The sequence below is a fragment of the Tursiops truncatus genome, chromosome 7, assembly GCF_011762595.2.
Source record: "Tursiops truncatus isolate mTurTru1 chromosome 7, mTurTru1.mat.Y, whole genome shotgun sequence".
NCBI classification, from domain to species: domain Eukaryota; kingdom Metazoa; phylum Chordata; class Mammalia; order Artiodactyla; family Delphinidae; genus Tursiops; species Tursiops truncatus.
This window is the reverse complement of record NC_047040.1, coordinates 10,888,049-10,910,479: the sequence shown is the minus strand read 5'-3', so window position 1 is coordinate 10,910,479 and position 22,431 is coordinate 10,888,049. Positions and strand designations below refer to the sequence as shown.

The following is a 22,431-nucleotide window of genomic DNA, read 5'->3' as shown; positions in this document are numbered from 1 at the left end:
TACTGCAGTTAGAAATTGTAACTGACCCTTTAGTGGCACTCAACATGCCTGAAGCACCGTCCTAAGCCCTTTATATATATTAGCTTAGTTGTTTCTCATAACAACCGTAAGGGGTAGATATTTCCCCATTTTACAGTTAAGGATGCTGAGGTATAGAGAGCTTAAGTAATTTGTCCAGGGTCATAAGAAAGACAGAATCCTCATTCTCCTAGTGTGGCCATGTTTTCATACTCCCTTGGAATTTTGAAAAGGTTTCTTTATTTATAGTTCCTAGGAAGACGTTTCGTATTTTTCGTAGTCAACAACATCAATCCAATGAATGTTTACTAAGCATTGACTGTGTGAAGCCCTGGCCTATGTGTGTGGGGTACCAAACAGAATCGGATGTAGTTCTTGGTCCCCCAGGGATTTTGCAGTCTTGTAGAGGGAGTAGAGGTGTCCATGGATAAGTTTAGAGATGTGTTGTAGGTGGGCCAGAAGTTGGCGGGGAGTTCAGTGAGGGCACAGAGGGAGTGGCCAAGCCTCCATGGCCAGGACTGGTATTCAGGAAAGACTCTGCAGAGAGGTGGCAGGTGCGTTCCAGGCAGAGGGAGCTGCAGCAGCAAACGCCCAGAGGAGGTGTGTAATCGTGGTTTGTGCTTAGAACTCAAGTGGCTCTGAGCATCCAGGGCAGCGCTTCCCAGCCTTCCGTGCACAGAAGATGCTCATACGGAGATGCACACGCTGGGAAGAGCCACTCCCACAGTTAGAGGTGACTGGCGGGGATCTCTGGTGCTGCCCAGCTGTCTGGGCTAAATGTGCCAGTGCCTGGCACACCTGTAACCCTGCAAAGCCACATCCCAGCCTTTGTGTGATTGAAGTGAGGGAGGCAGGGGAGGCCTTCTTGTAGATTTCTAAAGGGTCTTAAATGCTATGCTAAGGAATGGGGACTTCATCCTGGAGATATTGCCATGCTGTTGAGACTTTTCAGCTGGGAAGGGACATGCATGGTCAGCTTTGCATTTTGGGAAGATCATTCTTTTGCCATTGCGAAGGAGAAATGGGCAGCGGATAATATCAGAAATATGGGCCAGTGGGGATCTTGTAGCCACCCAAGCAAAGATGACAAAGCTCTGTTGTGAGGCTGGTGAGGCGAATGTGAGAGAGGTCAGGGGTGGAAGGAGGAGGACTGGGTCACCAAGTAGACACGAGGCATGAAGCAAACAAAGCATTTAGGGTGGTTCCCTGATTTCAGACTCAGGCAGCTGGCAGCGCCATTCACCAAGTCTGTACATAAGAGAGAAGCAGGATTCTTTGTGTGATTTGCATGTCTTAGACAGAGTGATTAAGGTCTCCCTGTGTGATGGCCAAACAGAGGCACCCATTTGGCAGTTGGCTCTTTGGGGCCGAACCGAGCAGTGAGATCTGGGCAAAAGACGTGGATGTGTGAGTCACCGGCATCTGGGTGGCAGTAGAAACCACCGAACAATTGAAATTTCCCAAAGGGAAAGGTAGACTGTAGGGAGAAAACTGGTGGGATCTTGGGAAGATGGAGAAGAGAAAAATTTAAAAGATACAATAAAGGAGACAAGAAGTTAGAGAAGAAAAGCAGAGCACTATCAAAGCAGTCAAGAAGGAAGAAAATATCGAGAACCTCAGGAATGTTAAGTGAGATGGTCAAGACCAACAAGCCTCTCAACTGGACATGGAGTTCCAGTAGAGTCGAAGAGTGGAAGATGGGCAGTGAGTGATGGTAGGCTATTTTTCCAAGGAATTTGGTTGTAAAGGGGAAATTAAGGTAGTTAAAAAATGGATATGTTGAGTCAAGGGAGGATTTGTTTTCATGTGGGAAGAGCTCAAGCATACTTACAGGCCACGGGAAAGGATCCGGCTCCTTCTAGAGGGAAGAAGTTGGTGGGCTCATCTCTCCTAGGTGTACAGGGAACATAGTGTCTTAAAATGGCAAAGTGATCCCTCTGAATCTGAGACTGGAGGAAAGGAAAGTGGGGGCCAGGGGAGGAAGTTCTCAACTGATAGGTAAGTTTTTTCAGGGAAGTATTAGGAGGCCAGGTTATCTGCTGAGGAGGAATGAGGATGGGAGTGGAGGCAAAAATGGGGAATGGGAGAATATATTGAATCCGAGGCGTGTTAGACAAAATAGGGAAAGCTACTGAGGCCACAGCTGAGGACAGAAGACATGAATGAACATCACTAGTATCTGCTATACTGTTTTCTTCAACTGCCTTGGTTGAGGGTAGGGCAGGCAAATGAGAGATAAAATCCCAGATTGATACAAGTTTTTAGGAGTTATATGAAGAGTGCAGGTGAAAAGACAGGGACTTGGAGTTTTGGGATGCTGGCAGGAGTGATGCTTCCAGGTGTCATTTGAATGGGGGATAATGGGCCAGGAGAAAAGAGAGGGGTTTACATGAAATGGAAGGTATCCTATGGGGAGGTTGGAGGGGAGGCTTGGTAAGGAAGAGAGAAGGTAGAAGTATTGGGAAATTGTAACTAGAGACTGCTGTATTGGTAGTGAATCTTCTAGAAAAGGTGACATCAAGGTAAGGGTGTTGCCGTGGGAGTGATCCCTGGTTGGGCAACTAAGGTCCCACATGCCCCGCGTCGTGGCCGAAAAAAAAAAAGATGGGAGCCAGATAGCATGAATCTCAAAGGAGCTGGGCTTTGCTTTTGTTCTTGTTCTTCTATGGTCTGGAAGTGACTAAGGGGAGCCAGTGCCTCTCCAAGCCTGAGCTGGGTGATGTGGGAGAACAGCAGCCTCTTCTCAAGAGGAGAATGCGTCAGGATCTACCTGCAGATAAATGGCTACTCGTATCTGGTATTTTGCTGCATATCTGTACAAAGAATTAGGCTGAATCTGCTGAGAGAGTCACATCTCCAAGCTTTTCTATATTAGAATTAACAATGTAAAACTCTATCTTTCTAACATCTCTCTCGTTTCATGTAATTCAGGTGTGTTTATCGTTTAATCCTCAAAGCACATTGGTGGCTACTGGAAGTATGGACACAACGGCCAAACTGTGGGACATTCAGAATGGAGAGGAAGTGTTCACTCTCACAGTATGTTACTAATGTTAATAACATCAAGAGTTTTACATTTTCATTAGCTATTCCTTTGGGTAAGCCGTTTACTTGTGGGTTTTTTTTTAATAAATAAATTAATTAATTTTTATTTTTGGCTGTGTTGGGTCTTCGTTGCTGCGCGTGGGCTTTCTCTAGTTGTGGCGAGCGGTGGCTACTCTTCGTTGCGGTGCACGGGCTTCTCATTGCAGTGGCTTCTTTTGTTGCAGAGCACGGGTTCTAGGCACGCGGGCTTCAGTAGTTGTGGCACGCAGGCTTCTGTAGTTGTGGCACACGGGCTTAGTTGCTCCGCGGCATGTGGGATCTTCCCAGACCAGGGATCAAACCTGTGTCCCCTGCATTGGCAGGCGGATTCTTAACCACTGTGCCACCAGGGAAGTCCCTTGTGTTTGTTTTTATTTGTATATTTATTACAAAATGAACTCTAAGTTAGAAGATGTTTTTGAGTGATTGGTTTTCAGACTGTAGTAGAAGAGTGTTTCAGCTGGTTTGCTGACTATTCCCAAAGACTTAAATGGACGTGCTGGGGAAGCCCAGATGGGCTTTTTATTTTGACTAACTTCAGTCTGTAAGCCGTACCAACTATTGCTTAAAACCTATGGTCACCTACCTGGCTAAAAGCAAAGGAGATGGAGGCTGGGGCCTTTGGGAAGAGGCAGAAGTGGAGGAACCTGCCAGAAGATTTCTTAAAGAAACTCCCTTCTTTTCTAACCTCCAGCCTTAGAAGCCTCTGGTATTACAAAGTCTGAAGTATAAGGGGCAAGGGGCAGGAAGTGACAAGGCCAAAGGGCACTGCCCGCAGAGTGGATGCTGGTGGTGTGGTTCGGCAGGGGCCCCTGTCTGTCGCCACCACATGTCCGTCCAGAACCATCCTATGACTGCTACCCTCCACTTCTTCCCGCCTCAGCGAAAACTACCAAGCAAAAAAGTGTGATGCTCTGTGGCAATCAGTGGGGACAATTGGATGGGAAATCACATTATTTTATTCTTTCAGATTATAAATGGGTTTAAAAAATAGGATCCGCTTTCTAGGAGAACTTTTCCTAGAAGTTCTCCTTCTAGAAAAAGTTAAAATGGACTAGAATAAAAGAGGAAAATCAGTGTTTTTAACTAACACCAAGAGTTTTTCTTTCTTAAATCAGAGAGCCTCGTTTTATTCATGCAAGTATACTTTTCCTGATCTTCGTACTCATCACTTCTGTGGGTCACGCTTCTTCACTGCCTCTTCTTTCAGATAAATGCCTAAGAGCGTTGGAAGGTGCGTGTCCTGCTCTACACGTGTCCTTTATTAAAATTAAATGGAGCTGAACATTAAAATTCTGAGCACATAAACGTATTTCAGCTTGTTTGCAGTCTCTCCCTATCCAGCCAGCCACTGATCTCTCTTCTCCCTATAGAGCTTTGCCTTTTTTAGCATTTTCTTTTAGACTATTATGTTATACATTTGTAGAAATCGTTTCATCTACAGGTATGCATGATGATATCTGGTCTTTTTCTAGGGACACTCAGCTGAAATCATCTCTTTGTCCTTTAACACCTCAGGAAACAGAATCATCACGGGGTCTTTCGATCATACAGTTACAGTGTGGGATGCTGATACTGGGAGGTATTCTTGATTTTTAAGAATTTGTTTTTAACCTGCATCAGAAGATTAAGAAGATAGTCTTTGTTATTTATCAGCTTAATGTTAAATCTATTCTTTACCTTGGATTCCATAGGAATAGGGACACATTGAAAGCAAATTAATTCATTCTTTAATGATTTTTCTGATCCACCAAAAATATATGCTTCCTTGGAATTCTGAGGAAATAATGCCAAACAGTAACATAAAAGGAGAATGTTAACAATAGCCTGGTTACACAGCTATTATTTATTCCATGTACTATGTAATCAGATTTCAATGGCTTGTCATTATGGTAGGCATGGGTATCATGAATAAATAAAATCATGGCTAATGACCCAGATTTAATTTTGTCCAAGAACTTCAACTTCCTTCCTAATTATTTTTGGTTCTAGTTGCTAAGAAGTTAACTAAATTAGCCTACTTTTGTTGGAAAACTCCACTCGTGGACTTGTCTGCGTTTTGATAGAGGGACCAATTATCAGGGGTACCGATCAACATGGTTGCAACAAGAAATGAGAGGGAAGGAAGGGTTCTCAGACGACTGATGGGTAGTTTCTGAACAACCAAGGGGTCCTCCTCTCTGGTGTAAAAATAGTTCTAGAACTTCAGATTACCTTTATTATTTTTTATCCATGCCTTTCTGAAGTGTTGTCTTAAGTAATGTTGTTATCTTGGGTTGTTAAAAGTTTAAGTATATTTTTTGCTGAAATGAAATTAGTAGCCTAGTTGACTCTTTTTGGAGCTACAGTTAAGCCATCTTTGATTGGTCATCATAGATACTGTTTTGTGAAAAGTAAAATTCAGACTCTTACACCAATGGCTTGAGATCATTCTTTGTACACATTCTTGACTGAGGAATCTTTCGCCAGTCTGAACCATTTCCGTTTTGTAGGAAGGTGTACACCTTAATCGGGCATTGTGCTGAGATCAGCAGTGCCTTATTCAACTGGGATTGCTCTCTGATATTAACTGGCTCTATGGACAGAACCTGCATGGTGAGCTCAAGAAATATCTTTGCTTTATAATTCTTACGTCTGTACTTTATACTGTGTCAGGTATTCATTGCAACATTAACAAATTTTAAAGGTGCTATAAAATTAAGATATTAATTTATCAACAATTGGTAGTTTTTAAATTTCAAGTTTCTGATCCTCCAAGTTTGAAGAAATTATAATGTAAAATAGTTTTAGTTGATTTAAATGTGTTGAAAGATCTTATTATTTTAAAAGGCGCGTTATTTTTGTTTAATGCCCCTCTATTCCTTTATTAAACTTCGATTAGAGTGAACTTCACGAAGTCTCAACACAATGCCTCCCTGCCTTTACGTTTCTGTTGCTAAGAGCTTATGTTCTAGAATTATTATTAGATATGTAGGTTATACACCAAATGTATTATAATCTTAATGTGCTTTTCATTTTCTAGCATTGTAGTTTTAGATCAAGCTCTTTACCATTTGGTGCCCTTTGCATGAAAAGAGGATGCTTCCATTCCAATCAGAGAAGCATATGCACTTGGAGATTTTTTTCCTAATGTAGTGGCAGATTTGTCTACCCGTTCTAAATGTCTGTCCTTGGTCTTCTCTGTGTCCAAAGTGTGCCCTGTTAGATGGTTGGCTGTGGTCTCCGGTCATGAATCAAGGTAAAATGAACAAACATGTGAAAACTATACACATGATTTCGGCACAGTTAATTTAGCCAGCCATAAACATGTCGTGAAGACTACTTCTGGCCACCTTTGCACGTTAGATAGGAAGTCATAGTCTTTGTCATCTTCTTCTTTTTAAAAAAAATTTCAGCTGTGGGATGCTACAGATGGAAAATGTGTGGCGACATTGACAGGCCATGGTGATGAAATACTAGACAGCTGTTTTGATTACACTGGAAAGCTTATTGCGACGGCTTCGGCTGATGGTAGGTAATCTGTCGGTACATTTAATTTATGGAGAGATTTATGTTTTGTTTGATAAACACGTGTGATTCTACACTGTAGGTCATCTCCCTGGTGACCAGCTATGATAGAAACTACATGTGCCTCATCTCTATGATGTCCATGTACGTCAGTACACTAGGTCTCTATCATATTCTTGATAATCACATGTGATGCTATAGAATGTCTGCATCACCTCCTTGACAGCCACATATGATGTTAAACTAGATCTTCATCTCCTTGATAACTATATATATTGGTGTATCTTGGGTCATCTCCCCCTAACGACCATGCATTATGCTACACTATGTTGTTCTCATCAGCTTGACTGCCACTGATGGTTCCGTAATAAATCTGCATTGTCTCCTTTATAACATGCGCTGCTCTAACATGTCTAGTGAATCATCATGATGAACATATATAATGAGCTATACATCACTTTCCTGAATGTCACTTAGGATTCTACACCATGTCTGTCTGATCTTATTGGTAACCACGGTCTGATGCTACACTGTGTCTCATTGTCTACTTGACAGCACTGTATAGTTGTATACTTTGCATCATTTTCTTGACAATAACAAATGAAGTTACGCTATATCTACATCCCTTTAAAGTAAATATGTATGTTGTTATGCTATTGTTTATCGCACTGATGACACTATGTGATGCCGTAGTATGTCTGTGTTGTCACCTTTACAACCACATATGATGCAGTGCTATATATGCAAAGTCTGTCTGGCAGGCACATGTGATGCTATATTATGACTGCATTATCTCTTTTTTTTTAACATCTTTATTGGAGTATAATTGCTTTACGATGGTGTGTTAGTTTCTACTTTATAACAAAGTGAATCAGCTATACATATACATATATCCCCATATCTCTTCCCTCTTGCATCTCCCTCCCACCCTCCCTATCCCGTCCCTCTAGGAGGTCACAAAGCACCGAGCTGATCTCCCTGTGCTATGCGGCTGCTTCCCACTAGCTATCTATTTTACATTTGATAGTGTATATATATCCATGCCACTCTGTCACTTTGTCCCAGCTTACCTTTCCCCCTCCCTGTCTCCTCAAGTCCATTCTCTGCATCTGTGTCTTTATTCCTGTCCTGCCCCTAGGCTCCTCAGAACCTTTTCTGTTTTTTTTAGATTCCATATACATGTGTTAGCATACGGTATTTGTCTTTCTCTTTCTGACTTACTTCACTCTGTATGACAGACTCTAGGTGCGTTATCTCTTGGATAACTATGTATGATATTTAAAATAAGATTTTTCTCTGATAATCCCGTATTATGAATGTCTGTGTGCATGTCATCTCCTTGAAAACTAAAGGTGATGCTATACCATGTCTATGTCATTTCCTTCACAAGCATGTGGAGTGCTTCCCTACTCTGCATCATCTCCTAGACAACTGTGTGTGATGATATAGCTTGTTTCATATCCATGATGGCCATGTATGGTGCTGCAGTATATTCGTGTCACCTGCTGATAACCACATATGTTGTTACACTCTGTATGTGCCACCTCCCTGTAGTCCACAGATGACTATACACTATGTCTCCATTATCTGCTTGCTGGGATGTATTACTGTACAATGTTACACTATGTCTTTTCATCTTCTGAGAACCACACATCATGCTATACTATGGCTGCATTATCTCTTCGATATCCTCACACAGTGCACAGTGTGTCTACGTCAACATTCTGACTACCGTGTACGATCTTGCATTACATCTGGACCATCTTATCAATGGTCAGGTATCATGCGACACTATGTCTATCTCCTTGATTCTAAACTATGTCCATGTCATCTTCTCATCAACAATGTAAGACACTATGCTGTGTCTAGGTCATCTCCCTGATGAACACATACGATACTACACTCTATCTTCATCATCTTTCTGGTGACCACATTTGATCCTAGACTTTGCGCCATCTCCCTCATGACCATGCTTGACGCCAGCCTATGTCTGCATCATCTCTGTGATAACCACACGTGACGCTATGTCTGTGTCACCTCCTGTGAAGGCATGTCATGCTGCTGTATGACTGTGTCATTTCCGTGACAACATGAGCAAGCCTCCACTCTGTCTAAGTCACCTCTCTGATAATCACATATGATGCTACACATATGTTTAATTCTCTTAATGACCATATGTGACTTTACATCGTGCTTGTGTAAATTCCTTAACAGCCCTTTAAGAGATTCTGGCAAAAATGGAATGCTTTTCCCAGGCATGATTTGTTCACTTGTTCTTTGCCTGTATTTGCTCCTGGTGACTAACATACTTTTAAGTAGTTACTTTGTGTTATAATCAGTTGTAGAATTTTGCCAGTGATTCATTTTAATTACAGTCTTTATTATTGTCTCCCTTTTCAAAATTATATTTGCATGCTCGCTCTCTTACTCACTAGGACTTTTCAAACATGGTCCTTTAATCATACGTACATGTCCTTTTTACATCCTGGAATATAAACACCCTGAATCTGGAGAATTTTATTTTTTAAACTATTTACTTTCTCATCTTCTCACAGATCTTTGCTTTTAAAAATCATCCCTTAACTATAATTAATCTGCCCTTTTCATTTTAAATATCATTCTCATTTATACAAAAAATCTATTCACTAAATATATATGGAGTACATACTTTGTGCCAGGAATAGTTTTAGGAGCATAGGATATATCAACGAACAAAAGAGATGGGAATCTCTTTCCTCCTGGAGCTAAGTTGTAGACAGGGGGACAATAAATGATACTGTGCATGTGTTTTATATAGAATATTAGATTATATAGAATGCCAGGAGTTGGTCAGTGCAATGAGGGAAGAAACAAGCAGGGACAAGGAATCAGGATGCTGATGGATGGATGAGAATAATATATAAGCTTGATTCTTTTAGTTTTGTCCTTTCTATCATCTGTTATTTTCCCTAGCAGTGATTCTTTCCTTGTTCGGTAACACATTACTTCCAAAAAACTCTTTTTCTTTTCTTTGTTTTGTAAACCTCTTCTCATTCTGTCCCTCCTAAGTCTTGATGTTTAGAGCAATTTTTTTTTTTTATTTATCTCTGGTCTTTGCTCCTCATTCCCTTCTTAAAATTAGATCTCATTCAACAGAGTTAGTCGCCTGTGCAGCTACAATCTGTTTTTTTATATTTATCACCTTTTTCATTTTCACTGGAATTACTCTGAAGGCTGAAATTTTTGGTGTCTTATTCATATTTCTATCTTATAAAAAACTACAATTTCAGGCTATATTATTTTTATGTTTTCTGAAGTTTAAAAATGCTTTTGTAAAATTTAATGTACTAATCTATACTGGATCTCTTTGTCTTATTAACAAACTCTTTTTAAAAATTTTTTCTCTATTTAAAAAAATTTTTTAAAGATTTTATTTTTTTATTAGTTATCTATTTTATACATATTAGTGTACATAGGACAATCCCAATCTCCCAGTTCATCCCACCACCACCTCCCCACCAACCCCACTCTCCCCGCTTAGTGTCCATACGTTTGTTCTCTACGTCTGTGTCTCTATTTCTGCCCTGCAAACCGGTTGATCTGTACTATTTGTCTAGATTCCACATATATGCGTTAATATACGATATTTGTTTTTCTCTTTCTGACTTACTTCACTCTGTATGACAGTCTCTAAGTCCACCCGTGTCTCTACAAATGACCCATATTTCATTCCTTTTTATGGCTGAGTAATATTCCATTGTATATTTGTACTACATCTTCTTTATCCATTCATCTGTCGATGGGCATTTGGGTTGCTTCCATGACCTGGCTATTGTAAATAGTGCTGCAGTGACCATTGGGGTGCATGTGTCTTTTTGAATTATGGCTTTCCCTGGGTATATGCCCAGTAGTGGGATTGCTGGGTCCTATGGTAATTCTATTTTTAGTTTTTTAAGGAACCTCCATACTGTCCTCCATAGTGGCTGTATCAATTTACATTCCCACCAACAGTGCAAGAGGGTTCCCTTTTCTCCACACCCTCTCCAGCATTTGTTGTTTGTAGATTTCGGATGATGCCCATTTTAAATGGTGTGAGGTGATGCCTCATTGTAGTTTTGATTTGCATTTCTCTAATAATTACTGATGTTGAGCATCCTTTCATGTGTTTGTTGGCAATCTGTATATCTTCTTTGGAGAAATGTCTATTTAGGTCTTCTGCCCATGTTTTGATTGGATTGTTTGTTTTTTTGTAATATTGAGCTGTATGTGCTGTTTATATGTTTTGGAGATTAATCCTTTGTCCCTTGATTCGTTTGCAAATATTTTCTTCCATTCTGAGGGTTTTCTTTTCATCTTGTTTATAGAGTTTCCTTTGCTGTGCAAAAGCTTTGAAGTTTCATTAGGTCCCATTTGTTTATTTTTGTTTTTATTTCCATTACTCTAGAAGGTGGGTCAAAAAGATCTTGCTGTGATTTCTGTCAAAGAGTGTTCTTCCTATGTTTTCCTATGTATGTTATTTGTCATTTTTCCCTGTTGCTTTTAATAATTTTTCTTTGCCTTTAATTTTTGTCAGTTTGATTACTGTGTCTCGGCATGTTTCTCCTTGGGTTTATCCTGCCTGGGACTCTCTGTGCTTCTTGGGCTTGGGTGGCTCTTTCCTTTCCCATGTTAGGGAAGTTTTCAATTATAATCTCTTCAAATATTTTCTCGGGTCCTTTCTCTCTCTCTTCTCCTTCTGGGACCCCTGTAATGTGAATGTTGTTGCATTTAATGTTGTCCCAGAGGTCGCTTAGGCTGTCTTCGTTTCTTTTCATTCTTTTTTCTTTATTATTCTGTTCTGTGGCTATGAATTCCTGCATTCTGTCTTCCAGGTCACTTATCTGTTCTTCTGCCTCCGTTATTCTGCTATGGATTCCTTCTAGTATATTTTTCATTTCAGTTATTGTATTGTTCATCTCTGCTTGTTTGTTCTTTAATTCTTCTAGATCTTTGTTAAACATTTCTTGCATCTTCTCGATCTTTGCCTCCTTTCTTTTCCTGAGGTCCTGGATCATCTTCACTATCATTCTTCTCAATTCTTTTTCAGAAGGTTGCCTATCTCCACTTCATTTAGTTGTTTTTCTGGGGTTTTATCTTGTTCGTTCATCTGGTACATAGTCCTCTGCCTTTTCATTTTGTCTATCTTTCTGTGAATGTGGTTTTTGTTCCACAGGCTGCAGGATTGTAGTTCTTCTTGCTTCTGCTGTCTGCCCTCTGGTGGATGAGGCTGTCTAAGAAGCTTGTGCAAGTTTCCTGATGGGAGGGACTGGTGGTGGGTAGAGCTGACTGTTGCTCTGGTGGGCAGAGCTCAGTAAAACTTTAATCCACTTGTCTGCTGATGGGTGGGGCTGGGTTCCCTCCCTCTTGGTTGTTGGGCATGAGGCGACCCGATGCTGGAGACTACCAGGCTCTTGGTTGGGGCTAATGGCGGACTCTGGGAGAGCTCACCTCAAGGAGTACTTCCCAGAACTTCTTCTGCCAGTGTCCTTGTCCCTGCAGTGAGCCACAGCCACCCCACGCTTCTGCAGGAGACCCTCCAACACTAGCAGGTAGGTCTGGTTCAGTCTCCTATGGGGTCACTGCTCCTTCTCCCAGGTCCTTATGCACACACTACTTTGTGTGTGCCCTCCAAGAGTGGAGTCTCTGTTTCCCCCAGTCCTGTCGAAGTTCTGTAATCAAATCCTGCTAACCTTCAAAGTCTGATTCTCTGGAAATTCCTCCTCCTGTTGTCAGACCCTCAGCTTGGGAAGCCTGATGTGGGGCTCAGAATCATCACTACAGTGGGTGGACTTCTGTTATATAATTGTTCTCCAGTTTGTGAGTCACCCTCCCAGCAGTTATGGGATTTGATTTTATTGTGATTGCGCCCCTCTTACCATCTCATTTCAGCTTCTACTTTGTCTTTGGATGTCGGGTATCTTTTTTGGTGAGTTTCAGTGTCTTCCTCTTGATGATAGTTCAGCAGTTAGTTGTGATTCCAGTGCCCTTGCAAGAGGAAGTGAGCACACGTCCTTCTACTCCGCTATCTTGAACCAATCTCTCTTATTAACAAACTCTTAAAACAGTTGGATCACTTTTCTTTAAGGCTTTTGAAATGTCTAGCCAAGTTGCAAGTTTTATATTTTAATCATATTTTAATCATATGAATTCTAACATAGCAGTTTTGTCTACAATTTTTGTTTTGTCTACAGTTTTTGTCTGACAATTCCCTATCCTTGCTAATTTTACCTTGATGTAATCTATAATTTGTGGTGAGACAGCATCCTTCACCTGGGCAGATAAATTTTAATTTTTTTTCTGACAGCAATTTTACTACTGCTGTTTTTCTCCTTCTATGCTTATTTAACTCCTCTATTCCTTTTTTTTTGTTTTAAAATACATTTATTTATTTATTTATTTTTGGCTGCGTTGGGTCTTCGTTGATGTGTGGGCTTTCCCTAGTTGCGGTGAGCAGGGGCTACTCTTCGTTGCAGTGCACAGGCTTCTCATTGTGGTGGCTTCTCTTATTGTGGAGCACGGGCTCTAGGCGCACAGGCCTCAGTAGTTGTGGCACGCGGGCTCAGTAGTTGTGGCTCACGGGCTGTAGAGCACAGGCTCAGTAGTTGTGCTCATGGGCTTAGTTGCTCCGCAGCATGTGGAATCTTCCCGGACCAGGGATTGAACCTGTGTCCCCTGCATTGGCAGGCAGATTCTCAACCACTGTGCCATCAGGGAAGCCCCAACTCCTCTATTCCTTAATTCTGAGGAAATGTATCTACTATTGTACTTCATGTATCCATCCATCCACCCATCCATCTACCCTCCATCCATCCGTCCATCCTACATCTATTTATTGTGTTTACTATGAGTTTGGCACTTCTGGGCATTGGGGACCCGATAGGGAACAAACCATTCTCTTAGCCTTTTCTGTTGAAAGGGGTTTCTTAGTGCCTGTTCTTCATTCATTGAGTAGTGAACGCTGTTCCTTCTCAGGAAGGCCTCTCGATCTTCTGTAACCCTAGACTCATATTTGGTGTATGATGTTAGTCTTGCTGTTTATTTCATCCTCAGCCTCTCAGAACTTGTTTTAATTCCCCTTTTTTCTCTTAAAAACTTTATTCTTTTTGGATTCCTGTCTCCCCATTCCCATCTACCTTGGAACCCAGTATCTCTTCTAATAAGCTTGGGGCTAGGGAGACTCCTTTACACTCTCTTCTCCTGCAGTGGAACCAGCTTGCATTTTAAGTATTAAGTGGCTGGTTCTCACCGCAGGCAAGAAGACAAACTTAGCACAGAGTGTGTGTGTCAGAGGGATAGATATTTAGATGATTCAGGGCATGTGGTCAAAGTTCTGTGTTTCAGATGAATTTATATATATCTCAACTCCTCTCAAAAAGGAACAGCAAGAGTTTTCAGTGCAGCCACGAGAAAATGCATTACCAAATTGGAAGGCCATGTAGGTGAAATTTCAAAGGTGAGTTGCTTTCTCATTTGGAGCAATTTATTTATTTTCAAAAAAATAGGCAGCTGGCTTAGTATAAATAGGTCTATTGGCACTGATGGTACCAAGGTTTGGCCAGTTATCTCACATTTTCTAGAAATCAGTTACCTAAAGACTTTATTTTTAAAAGTGTCCTGAAACTCAGCATAATAAATGATTTCTAAAACCTTTTACAAAGTATAAAACAGCATTCTCCTCAGCCATGAGCAAAAGATTCTGTTAGCTAAAAATACTTATTAAAGCTATTAAGAAGCTAATAAAGTATTTTTCCTAGTTCTAGTAAACACACAAGTTTATATTACGCAAAAGACACGCTGCACAGCAAATATCAAGTGTCCTGTAGATTAGATGCAATTGAGGAAGTATTTCCTGGAAATATTTAACACTTAACGAAGTTAAAAATGACCTATTTTGAAACTTGAAAGCTGTAGTTTAGGATTTTATATCAGCTCCTCCCAAAAGCTTATGCACAGAGCAGGGCCATCCAATCAGGGATCTGAGGTTTAGATGTGTCCTCAGAATATTGTACTGAAGGCTGGGACTGGTGACTCTCACCCCCTAGTTTGGCCCAATTCTTTGGTCTCATACCTGAGATAGATTTCTCGTTCCTTGTAAACTATCAGCTTGATGGTTTCAAGTCTCTGCAGGCTCCTGCTGGAGCCCGGGGCCGCCCGCTGCTGTGCTGTCTCCCCATCTCCTGCCTTTGCACCTGCTGCTGGTGGCCACTGCCCCCTTGCCCATCAAGGTTGGTCTCTGAGACTGTGCAGGACACATCTTCTTCACAGGCTGGGAGGCCTTGGGGACTGGCAGGAAGAGGGATGGGATGTGTGACCGTGGGAGACAGGCCACAGAGGGAGCCCAGGCCATGTTGCTGAGAGTCTGGTGTGTCACACTCAATAAGCGCACGTTTGTGTGTGTGTGTGTGTGTGTGTGTGTGTGTGTGTGTGAATAGAGTTCTCAAACTTTATTACTGCATTTTATGCTTGTTAAGTATATATTACCTATTGAATTGCCATCCAGTGATGGCATTTCTATGGGGTGCCAAGCTAAGGTATTCATTCATTCATTCGTTCATTCACTTAGCAAATACTTTTTTTTTTTTTTTTTTTTTTTGCGGTATGTGGGCCTCTCACTGTTGTGGCCTCTCCCGTTGCGGAGCACAGGCTCCGGACGCGCAGTCTTAGCGGCCATGGCTCACGGGCCCAGCCGCTCTGCGGCACATGGGATCTTCCCAGACCAGGGCACGAACCCGTGTCCCCTGCATCGGCAGGCGGACTCTCAACCACTGAGCCACCAGGGAAGCCCAGCAAATACTTTTTGAAAGCTCCCACTGTGCTAGGCATTATGCTAGGCCCTAGTGACACTGTGATGAAAAAAGCCATGGCCTTGGGACTTGCCCTCATCAACCCTTCAGTTACAGAGGAAGTGGCCCAAATTGTCATCTTCTGATGCTTTAGAAAAGGTTATAAGCATGATGTCCAGAGGAACCAAGGACTAACACTTTTCTCTGCTGCTCAGATACCATGTGACGATGCCTGGCATGTAGGGGCTCTCAGGACACATTGATGGAAAGTTCTGTGCTTTAAGTAGCAGCAGACAGAAAGTCCTCCCTTAGTGGCCCTGACATTCTGTACCACAGATTGAGGGACGATCCCTATGCTTGTGATGACAGAAAGTTGGTTTGCAGCGGTGACATCGAGGTGTGGGTATGAAGATGCCTGGCTTGGGTTCTCATCCACACCAGGGCTCTGCCTCTTGGTTTGCGTGGGGAGATTGGCATCAGGAGCCTTTGGAAAGAAGCTGGGTGGGGAACACTCAAAGTATGACGGAGCTTTGGTTTTTATCCTTAGAACCGTGTGTGATGGGTGGGCAATCAAACTTTACTGTCTAGATTTTAATTTTCATGTATTAGTCCCTGCAATATTTTTCCCATCCTGAAGGAACTGTTCTATGTAAGAATAAATACCAGGCTGAGAAGGTGACAGGTACTTAGTAATGTCCCCTTTCTGCTGATTAAAAATATAGTGGGAATCAAATTACACAAACCTGTGGTCACTTTTCTTCTTTCTTGCTTATAGATTTCTTTCAACCCCCAAGGGAACCGTCTTCTCACTGGCAGCTCTGACAAAACAGCTAGAATCTGGGATGTTCAGACGGGTCAGTGCTTCCAGGTTCTTGAGGGACACACAGATGAAATCTTTTCATGTGCTTTCAACTATAAAGGTGACATAATCATTACAGGTAGGGGAGAAATAAACACCATCGACTTAGTTTTCCTTTCAAATTGGCTGTTAGAGTTACGAAGCTGGATACCAAAAGGAGACACCCCCATCCCCACCAGGGTCCCTAGCTCATCTTGGTGCCTTTTATGTCCTTTATTTCATTTTAGTTGCATTGCAGAACCACAGGAGTGAGCTCTGCCACTGACTGTAAGGCTTTATGAATTCTCAGTTTCAGTTGCTCCAGGCGAAGTAAGAATTCAGTAGCCTGCCTTCTTCCTGTTTACTACATTTCCCCAGGCACAGTCCATCAGATGGTCAATACTCAGTTGACGGCAGTAAATGTTAGTAACTAAAACAAGTCAGGACCTGAGTTCTTCACAGTGGGATTTACAGCCCATTAGAGATTTGTTCTTTGAGTGAAATTGTTTTCTCCTTGGATGTCCCCTCGTGACACATTAATATTGGGGGAAAAGAACACATATTGAGCAATTTTTCAATGATTAACGATTTATTGTGAATAAATTATATTAGCGATATTTTATAAGAACTGGATTGAGATCAGGTTAATTTAGATTGTGGAAAGGGGGAAAAATGACAAGAATGTGGCACTACGTTAGTGCACTGCCTCTGGAGGAAACCTTGGCAGGGAGTGGGATGCTACAGTGGTGTTGGGTAGGGATGCCCTCAGAGGGCACAGAGGAGCGAATCTGCCTAACTCTTAGTGATTCTCATTGTGTCCAGAAGATTTTCACATTGCTTAACTAGTCTAGTAAGTGAAATGTCACATATACAAAGTTGGCTTTATATATTGGCTGATTAGGTAGCTTCCTAATCATATAACTTTAGAGGTGCTGAGAATAATCTCCCCTTTGCCCTGAAATACCACCCCTTTCCACCTAATTATGGATAATTTCTAAAATTGCAGATTACTTCCTTTGGGCTTATGGTTAGCGAGTGTTACTAAAACGTAGGTACTCCTAAGACAAGGCCATAATAAAGAATGTTGGATCCTTTCTCACAATGAGGAAGGAGGTGGGAGATTGTGACAGGAAGCACAGGAGCTGAGGGCCAGGCTTTCCTAGTCTACACCGTTCATGTTAAGCCGGGTCAGCTATGCAGTACCTCTTCCCCTCAACCACAGAAGACCCTGAGAGTTAGGGAAGGAATATGTGTTGATTGTGCCTTGTTCTAGTGGTGGCCTTCAAATGCCTGAGCTCTTTTAAGATATTATCGATTTATTTAGTATTTCCCAAAGCACCAACATGCTTAAATACTGACCCACTAGATGCCAGCGCTTATGAGAATGGGGGTGACACGTCTGCCTGGCCTTCAGCAGAGCACTGGGTTTGAACTGATCTGCCCTATTTCTTGTCAGACCCCGGTGTGATTAACTGCATGCATTTTTTAGTGGACTGCCTGAGGGTTTAGAGTCACTAAATGGAAAGAAACTGTCTGGTGTGGTCATGACACTTTTAAAAATAACGAGGTGCCTTTGCGGGGAATGTGCGGTGTTCACAGGCTTTCCCGATCCGTGCAGCCCTCACACTTCCTCTATCGATGGTACCTGCCTGGCCGCTGAGGTTGAGAGAAGCAGCAGCGCCCAGCACTGCTCCGTACCAGGGCCGTCATTCCCACAGACAGAATGTGAATGGCATCCCTGGGGGAGGAGTTGTATCAAGGCTGCTTTGGAAGAGTGTCGATCATAGTCGTGGGGCGGGCGGGAGGATGCAAATTTCACATTCTGACCGACGATGAGAAAAATCTGTTGACATTTTGAGACGTTCCAAAGTGGGATGGGCTGCCCCCTCATAAGCTAGTCACTCAAACCTGGAGATGTTCAAAGTCACCATATTTCCACCTGGTGGCCATGTGTGAAGGTGGGGTGGGGAGATAAGCAGAGGGACGGCCGATGGGGCTGCATTCTCCGGTCCTCTCCAATTCTCAGATGCCATGAATCTCGCGGGGGTGCGTAGGTAGAATGTGAACTTGCCCAATTTATGACTGACATGGAAAAATGCAAAAAAAAAAAAAAGATTCCCGCCCCCCAAACGCCTGAGCTGCTGAAGGGCTCTCCAGCTGGGCACCGAGGCTCTAGCGCATTAAACATACTGATCATCGACAATGACCCAGAAAATGTCAACCTGTAAAAACAGAGAGAGTTAAGTGAGTAAAATAAAGAAAACTAACTTTGTGAAATTTGCTTTATTAGGTAGCAAGGATAATACCTGTAGGATATGGCGCTGATTGAAGAAAGCCAGTCCATGAGGAAACTTGCCGCTTGGCATCACAGCCAGACAGCAAGCTATTGTGATAGTTCATGTTTTCTCTTTGTCCACAAGTCAACCTTTCATACACTGTCGTTAGCTTCACAGATATGACCATTAAAGCTGATGGACTTATGTCATTCCTTGATATTATTTGGTAGAGATGACAGGAACAAGCATACTGTGTGGCAAATGTCACTGGTTATTTCAGTTTTCTTTCTTGATAGCATCACGATACTGATAAATGAAACAAGAGTAATGTAACAACGTGTCTCCTAGATTCTACTTTGAAGCCTATTATTATAATTTCTGTTGAATAAAGTTTTTGGAGAAAATGTTTTGTGAATTTTTTGTGCATATCTATGTTTACAATGTATGTTTTCTTCCTTGTGACGAGAACTTTTAACATCTACTCTTCCAGCGGCTTTCAAATATGCAGTACAGTTTTATTAACTATAGTCACCATGCTGTGCATTACATACCAACAACTTAATTATTTTATAACCGGAATTTTATACCTTTTGACCCCCTTCACCCGTTGTGCCTCTGTTCTCCATATGAGTTCAGTGTTTTCCGTTTGTTCGTTGGTTTAGATCCCATATATAAGTGAGATCACATGGCACGTATCTTTCTCTGTCTGACATTTAATTTTAGTCTAATGCCCTCAAGCCTCATCCATGTGGTGGCAAATGACAAGATTTTTTTCTTTTTTATGGCTGAGTAGTATTCCATTTTGTGTGTGGCAGACTAGAGTCCTAGAGAAGCATCATCCCAGGGTCTGGATGCTAGTTTCTTTTACAGAACAGGGAGAGGGGGAGGTGAGGAGGTAAAGTAAAAAGGGCCATAAGTTTTGCAAATATCTCCTGGTTTTGCCAGACTGGGGGAGGTGATATGTTAATTTCTTCTTTCCTGCAGCCATCTTCTTGGATTCCAGCTTTCTGAATTAAGCCATTACTCCTTGCCCCAGCACCTCCTCCCCTGATTTACTGGCCTGTTGAACGAGCTTGCGCTTGGTAACATGATTGCAAGAGCACCTCAGCAACAATAATTAGGGAACTTTGAAAAAAAAAACAAGGTTTATTACACACAAGTCCTGTAGGGTACAAGTCACACCCAAGGGCCACACAGGAGGTCAGGTGGAGGGAGGGAAGCATGAGGGTTCACGGGTTCACACGTCATCGGTGAATTTAAAACATAAGGGTGGGAATTAGGACACGGGAAGGGAAGAGTCGGGGTCACTCAGGTGTTTCGTTCTCTAGGTCACCCAGGGCTTTCTGAAAGAGGAAGTCCATGGGTGAGGTGGCCTGGCTCCTGATCTGGGTTTTTTTTTTTTTTGCGGTACGCGGGCCTCTCACTGTTGTGGCCTCTCCCGTTGCAGAGCACAGGCTCCTGACGCACAGGCTCAGCAGCCATGGCTCACGGGCCCAGCCGCTCCGCGGCATGTGGGATCCTCCCGGACCGGGGCACGAACCTGTGTCCCCTGCATCGGCAGGCGGACTCTCAACCACTGCGCCACCAGGGAAGCCCCTGATCTGGGATTTTTTAGCTAGTGTATGTGCCGTACAGCTGGCAATACATTTATTTGAGATGGATGTCTTTGAAATGGAGGCCTTGGCAATCGAAAGCTTCTTTTCTGGCACTTTTCACTACCTATACGGGCTTTACTTTCATCTGGGTATCGTAAGGTACAGTGAAGTGTGTGTAGGGTCTGGAGTCAGATTGTCTATGTACATATTCTCATTCCAACTCTTCATTTTTGGACAAGTCTCCTCACCACTCTGAGGTTTCTCATCTGGAAAGTGGTAACAATGATAGTTGTTGTCTTGAGGATTAGGAATATCTGGCACATGGCAAGCATGAGGATAATGTTTCCTGTTATTATGATCAATAACTTAGCAGTCATCTTTAAAAAAAACTGTGCTTCATATATAAACACGTCTTTCAGGAAAGAACAGTGTTGTTTACTCAGAAATCATAGTTGAAATATAACTTGTTTAATGTATTAGAGGTATCTTAGGGAGGATTGTAAATCAAATTTTTATCAATGAACACTTAAGAGTCTTGGAATAATTGTTCCTTTGTAACCAAGCAGGACCCTATGGGGCCTTCCCAGGACAGGCCTTCTCCCGCATCCTCTGCTTTAGCTCCTCTCTGCGGTACCTAGGTAGCAGTATTTGATGCACATTTCCTGAGCTGTTTTATAGATGTGACTCACCTCCCTCTCCCCGCCTCCACCAAATGGAAGACATTAACTACTTGATGAACTTGAGCACAGAGCCCCAGGCCTCCTGGAGGCTAAGGACCGAACATGTGAACCCCTATGATACCACCCTGTTACCTCACCGTCAGCCAATCAGAGAACTGTGCCCAGCTGGTCACATACGCTTCGACACCCGCCCCTGCCCCAACCTGGCTTTTAAAAGTGCTTTGCTGAGACCTTCGGGGAGCTCAGGGCTTCGTAGGGCATGAGCCACCCGTCTCCTTGCGTGGCTCCAAACTCCGACGTTTTGGTTTGTTTGGTCTCGCTGTGCCTTGGGCACGCAAAGTTGCGCTAACACTTGTAGAGGTTTTCTTTCAAACAGAGGAGCTCAGACGTGAGATCATGAATATAGATGATTATGGCTTAATCTATCCTCATATGTTTAGATTTCATATAGAATTTTATGAGTGAATTGTGCTCATAAAAATGGAATATCTTTTCTAACAACTCATATCTAAAACTGCAATAGCTCATGATTTAGCATAATGTCTTATTTAAAGGCAAAATAAATGCTTTTAGAACTAAGCAATGCTCTTTATACATGAAAGTCTTACATTGCCACTTAAAAACATCTATAATCTTTAAGTTATAAGTGAATTTATTATCCTATGTTTTTCCACTGCTTCTGTTACTCTTAATTTACCTTTATTGGGTCTCGAAAGGGATGAGATTTGAAGTAAAAAAAAAAAAAGCTATTACGATGTTAAAAGACATATTCCTTTTCAAAAACAGGTTTGTAAACTCAGAATTCCTACAATAATTTTAGTTATCTTACCAAGATTATTTTATGTTTTGTTTAACTTCACTGTTATCTCGGTTTGGTCTGTAAGTAACAAAACACATGGTTAAAACAAGGTTAGTTAGTCCCCTAGTTGGCTGTGCAGTGACATGATGACACGAGGACCCGGCATTTGGGGCTTTCCCCTCTGCCATCCTGGTTGGCGTCTGTCCTATGTATTCTTCCTAGTTGCCAGATGGCTGACACTATTTTCTTAGTTTAAGTATCTTGCTATCTCTTTTCATTTCATCAAATCCAGAAGAGAACTTCTTACTTCTCTCCCTGTTATTTCCACATGCTAGATACCATCTTAGCAGTTCTATTTCTGCTACCGATGGAATCATCTCTCGCTTTTTCTCCTTTATTTTCTCTATCCACCCACCCAATCATAAACACTTTCCTCAATTAAAAAACAAATCCTAGCTCTCCAGTCTTACTGCCATTTTAATCTGTAATCTATAATCTCACTACCCCTGCACTAGAAACTGAAACAGTCTTCTGAATGATATTGGCTTCCTTTTGCTCTATCAGATTATTCCTTTCTAAAATAGACAGAAAAAATTCCAAATGTTTATATGTTTTACAGTTTACAAGACTTTTGCAAAAATCAGTTCATTTCTTGATGAGGAACAAAGTAGGAATAATTAGAACCTAAATTTAGAGCTGATAACACATGTTTAGGAGAGGGAAAAGGTGGCTTGCCCCAAGATCATATGATAATGATTGAATGATGATAGGAAAACACTCTCTTACTATAACATAAAATCTGAGCTAGAAAGGGAGTTGTATTTGATGCTCTT

At 41.9% G+C, this 22,431-nt stretch overlaps 1 protein-coding gene across 6 annotated transcripts in view; it reads left to right on the top strand.

The window, feature by feature from the left end:
* DAW1 (dynein assembly factor with WD repeats 1) overlaps positions 1–18,928 on the top strand; it is a 31,515-nt gene extending 12,587 nt beyond the window's left edge. For 2 of the 6 annotated variants that reach the window (XM_019923641.3, XM_033859619.2), the window contains exons 7-12: positions 2,950–3,057; positions 4,578–4,684; positions 5,595–5,697; positions 6,498–6,612; positions 14,004–14,080; positions 16,186–18,531. In XM_019923641.3, the coding sequence (XP_019779200.1) occupies positions 2,950–3,057; positions 4,578–4,684; positions 5,595–5,697; positions 6,498–6,612; positions 14,004–14,080; positions 16,186–16,521 (846 nt within the window). In that variant the 3' untranslated portion in view covers positions 16,522–18,531. The other 4 variants (XM_019923642.3, XR_012332957.1, XM_019923645.3 and 1 more) reach the window with 4 other exon arrangements.
* The last annotated feature ends 3,503 nt before the right edge of the window (positions 18,929–22,431 follow it).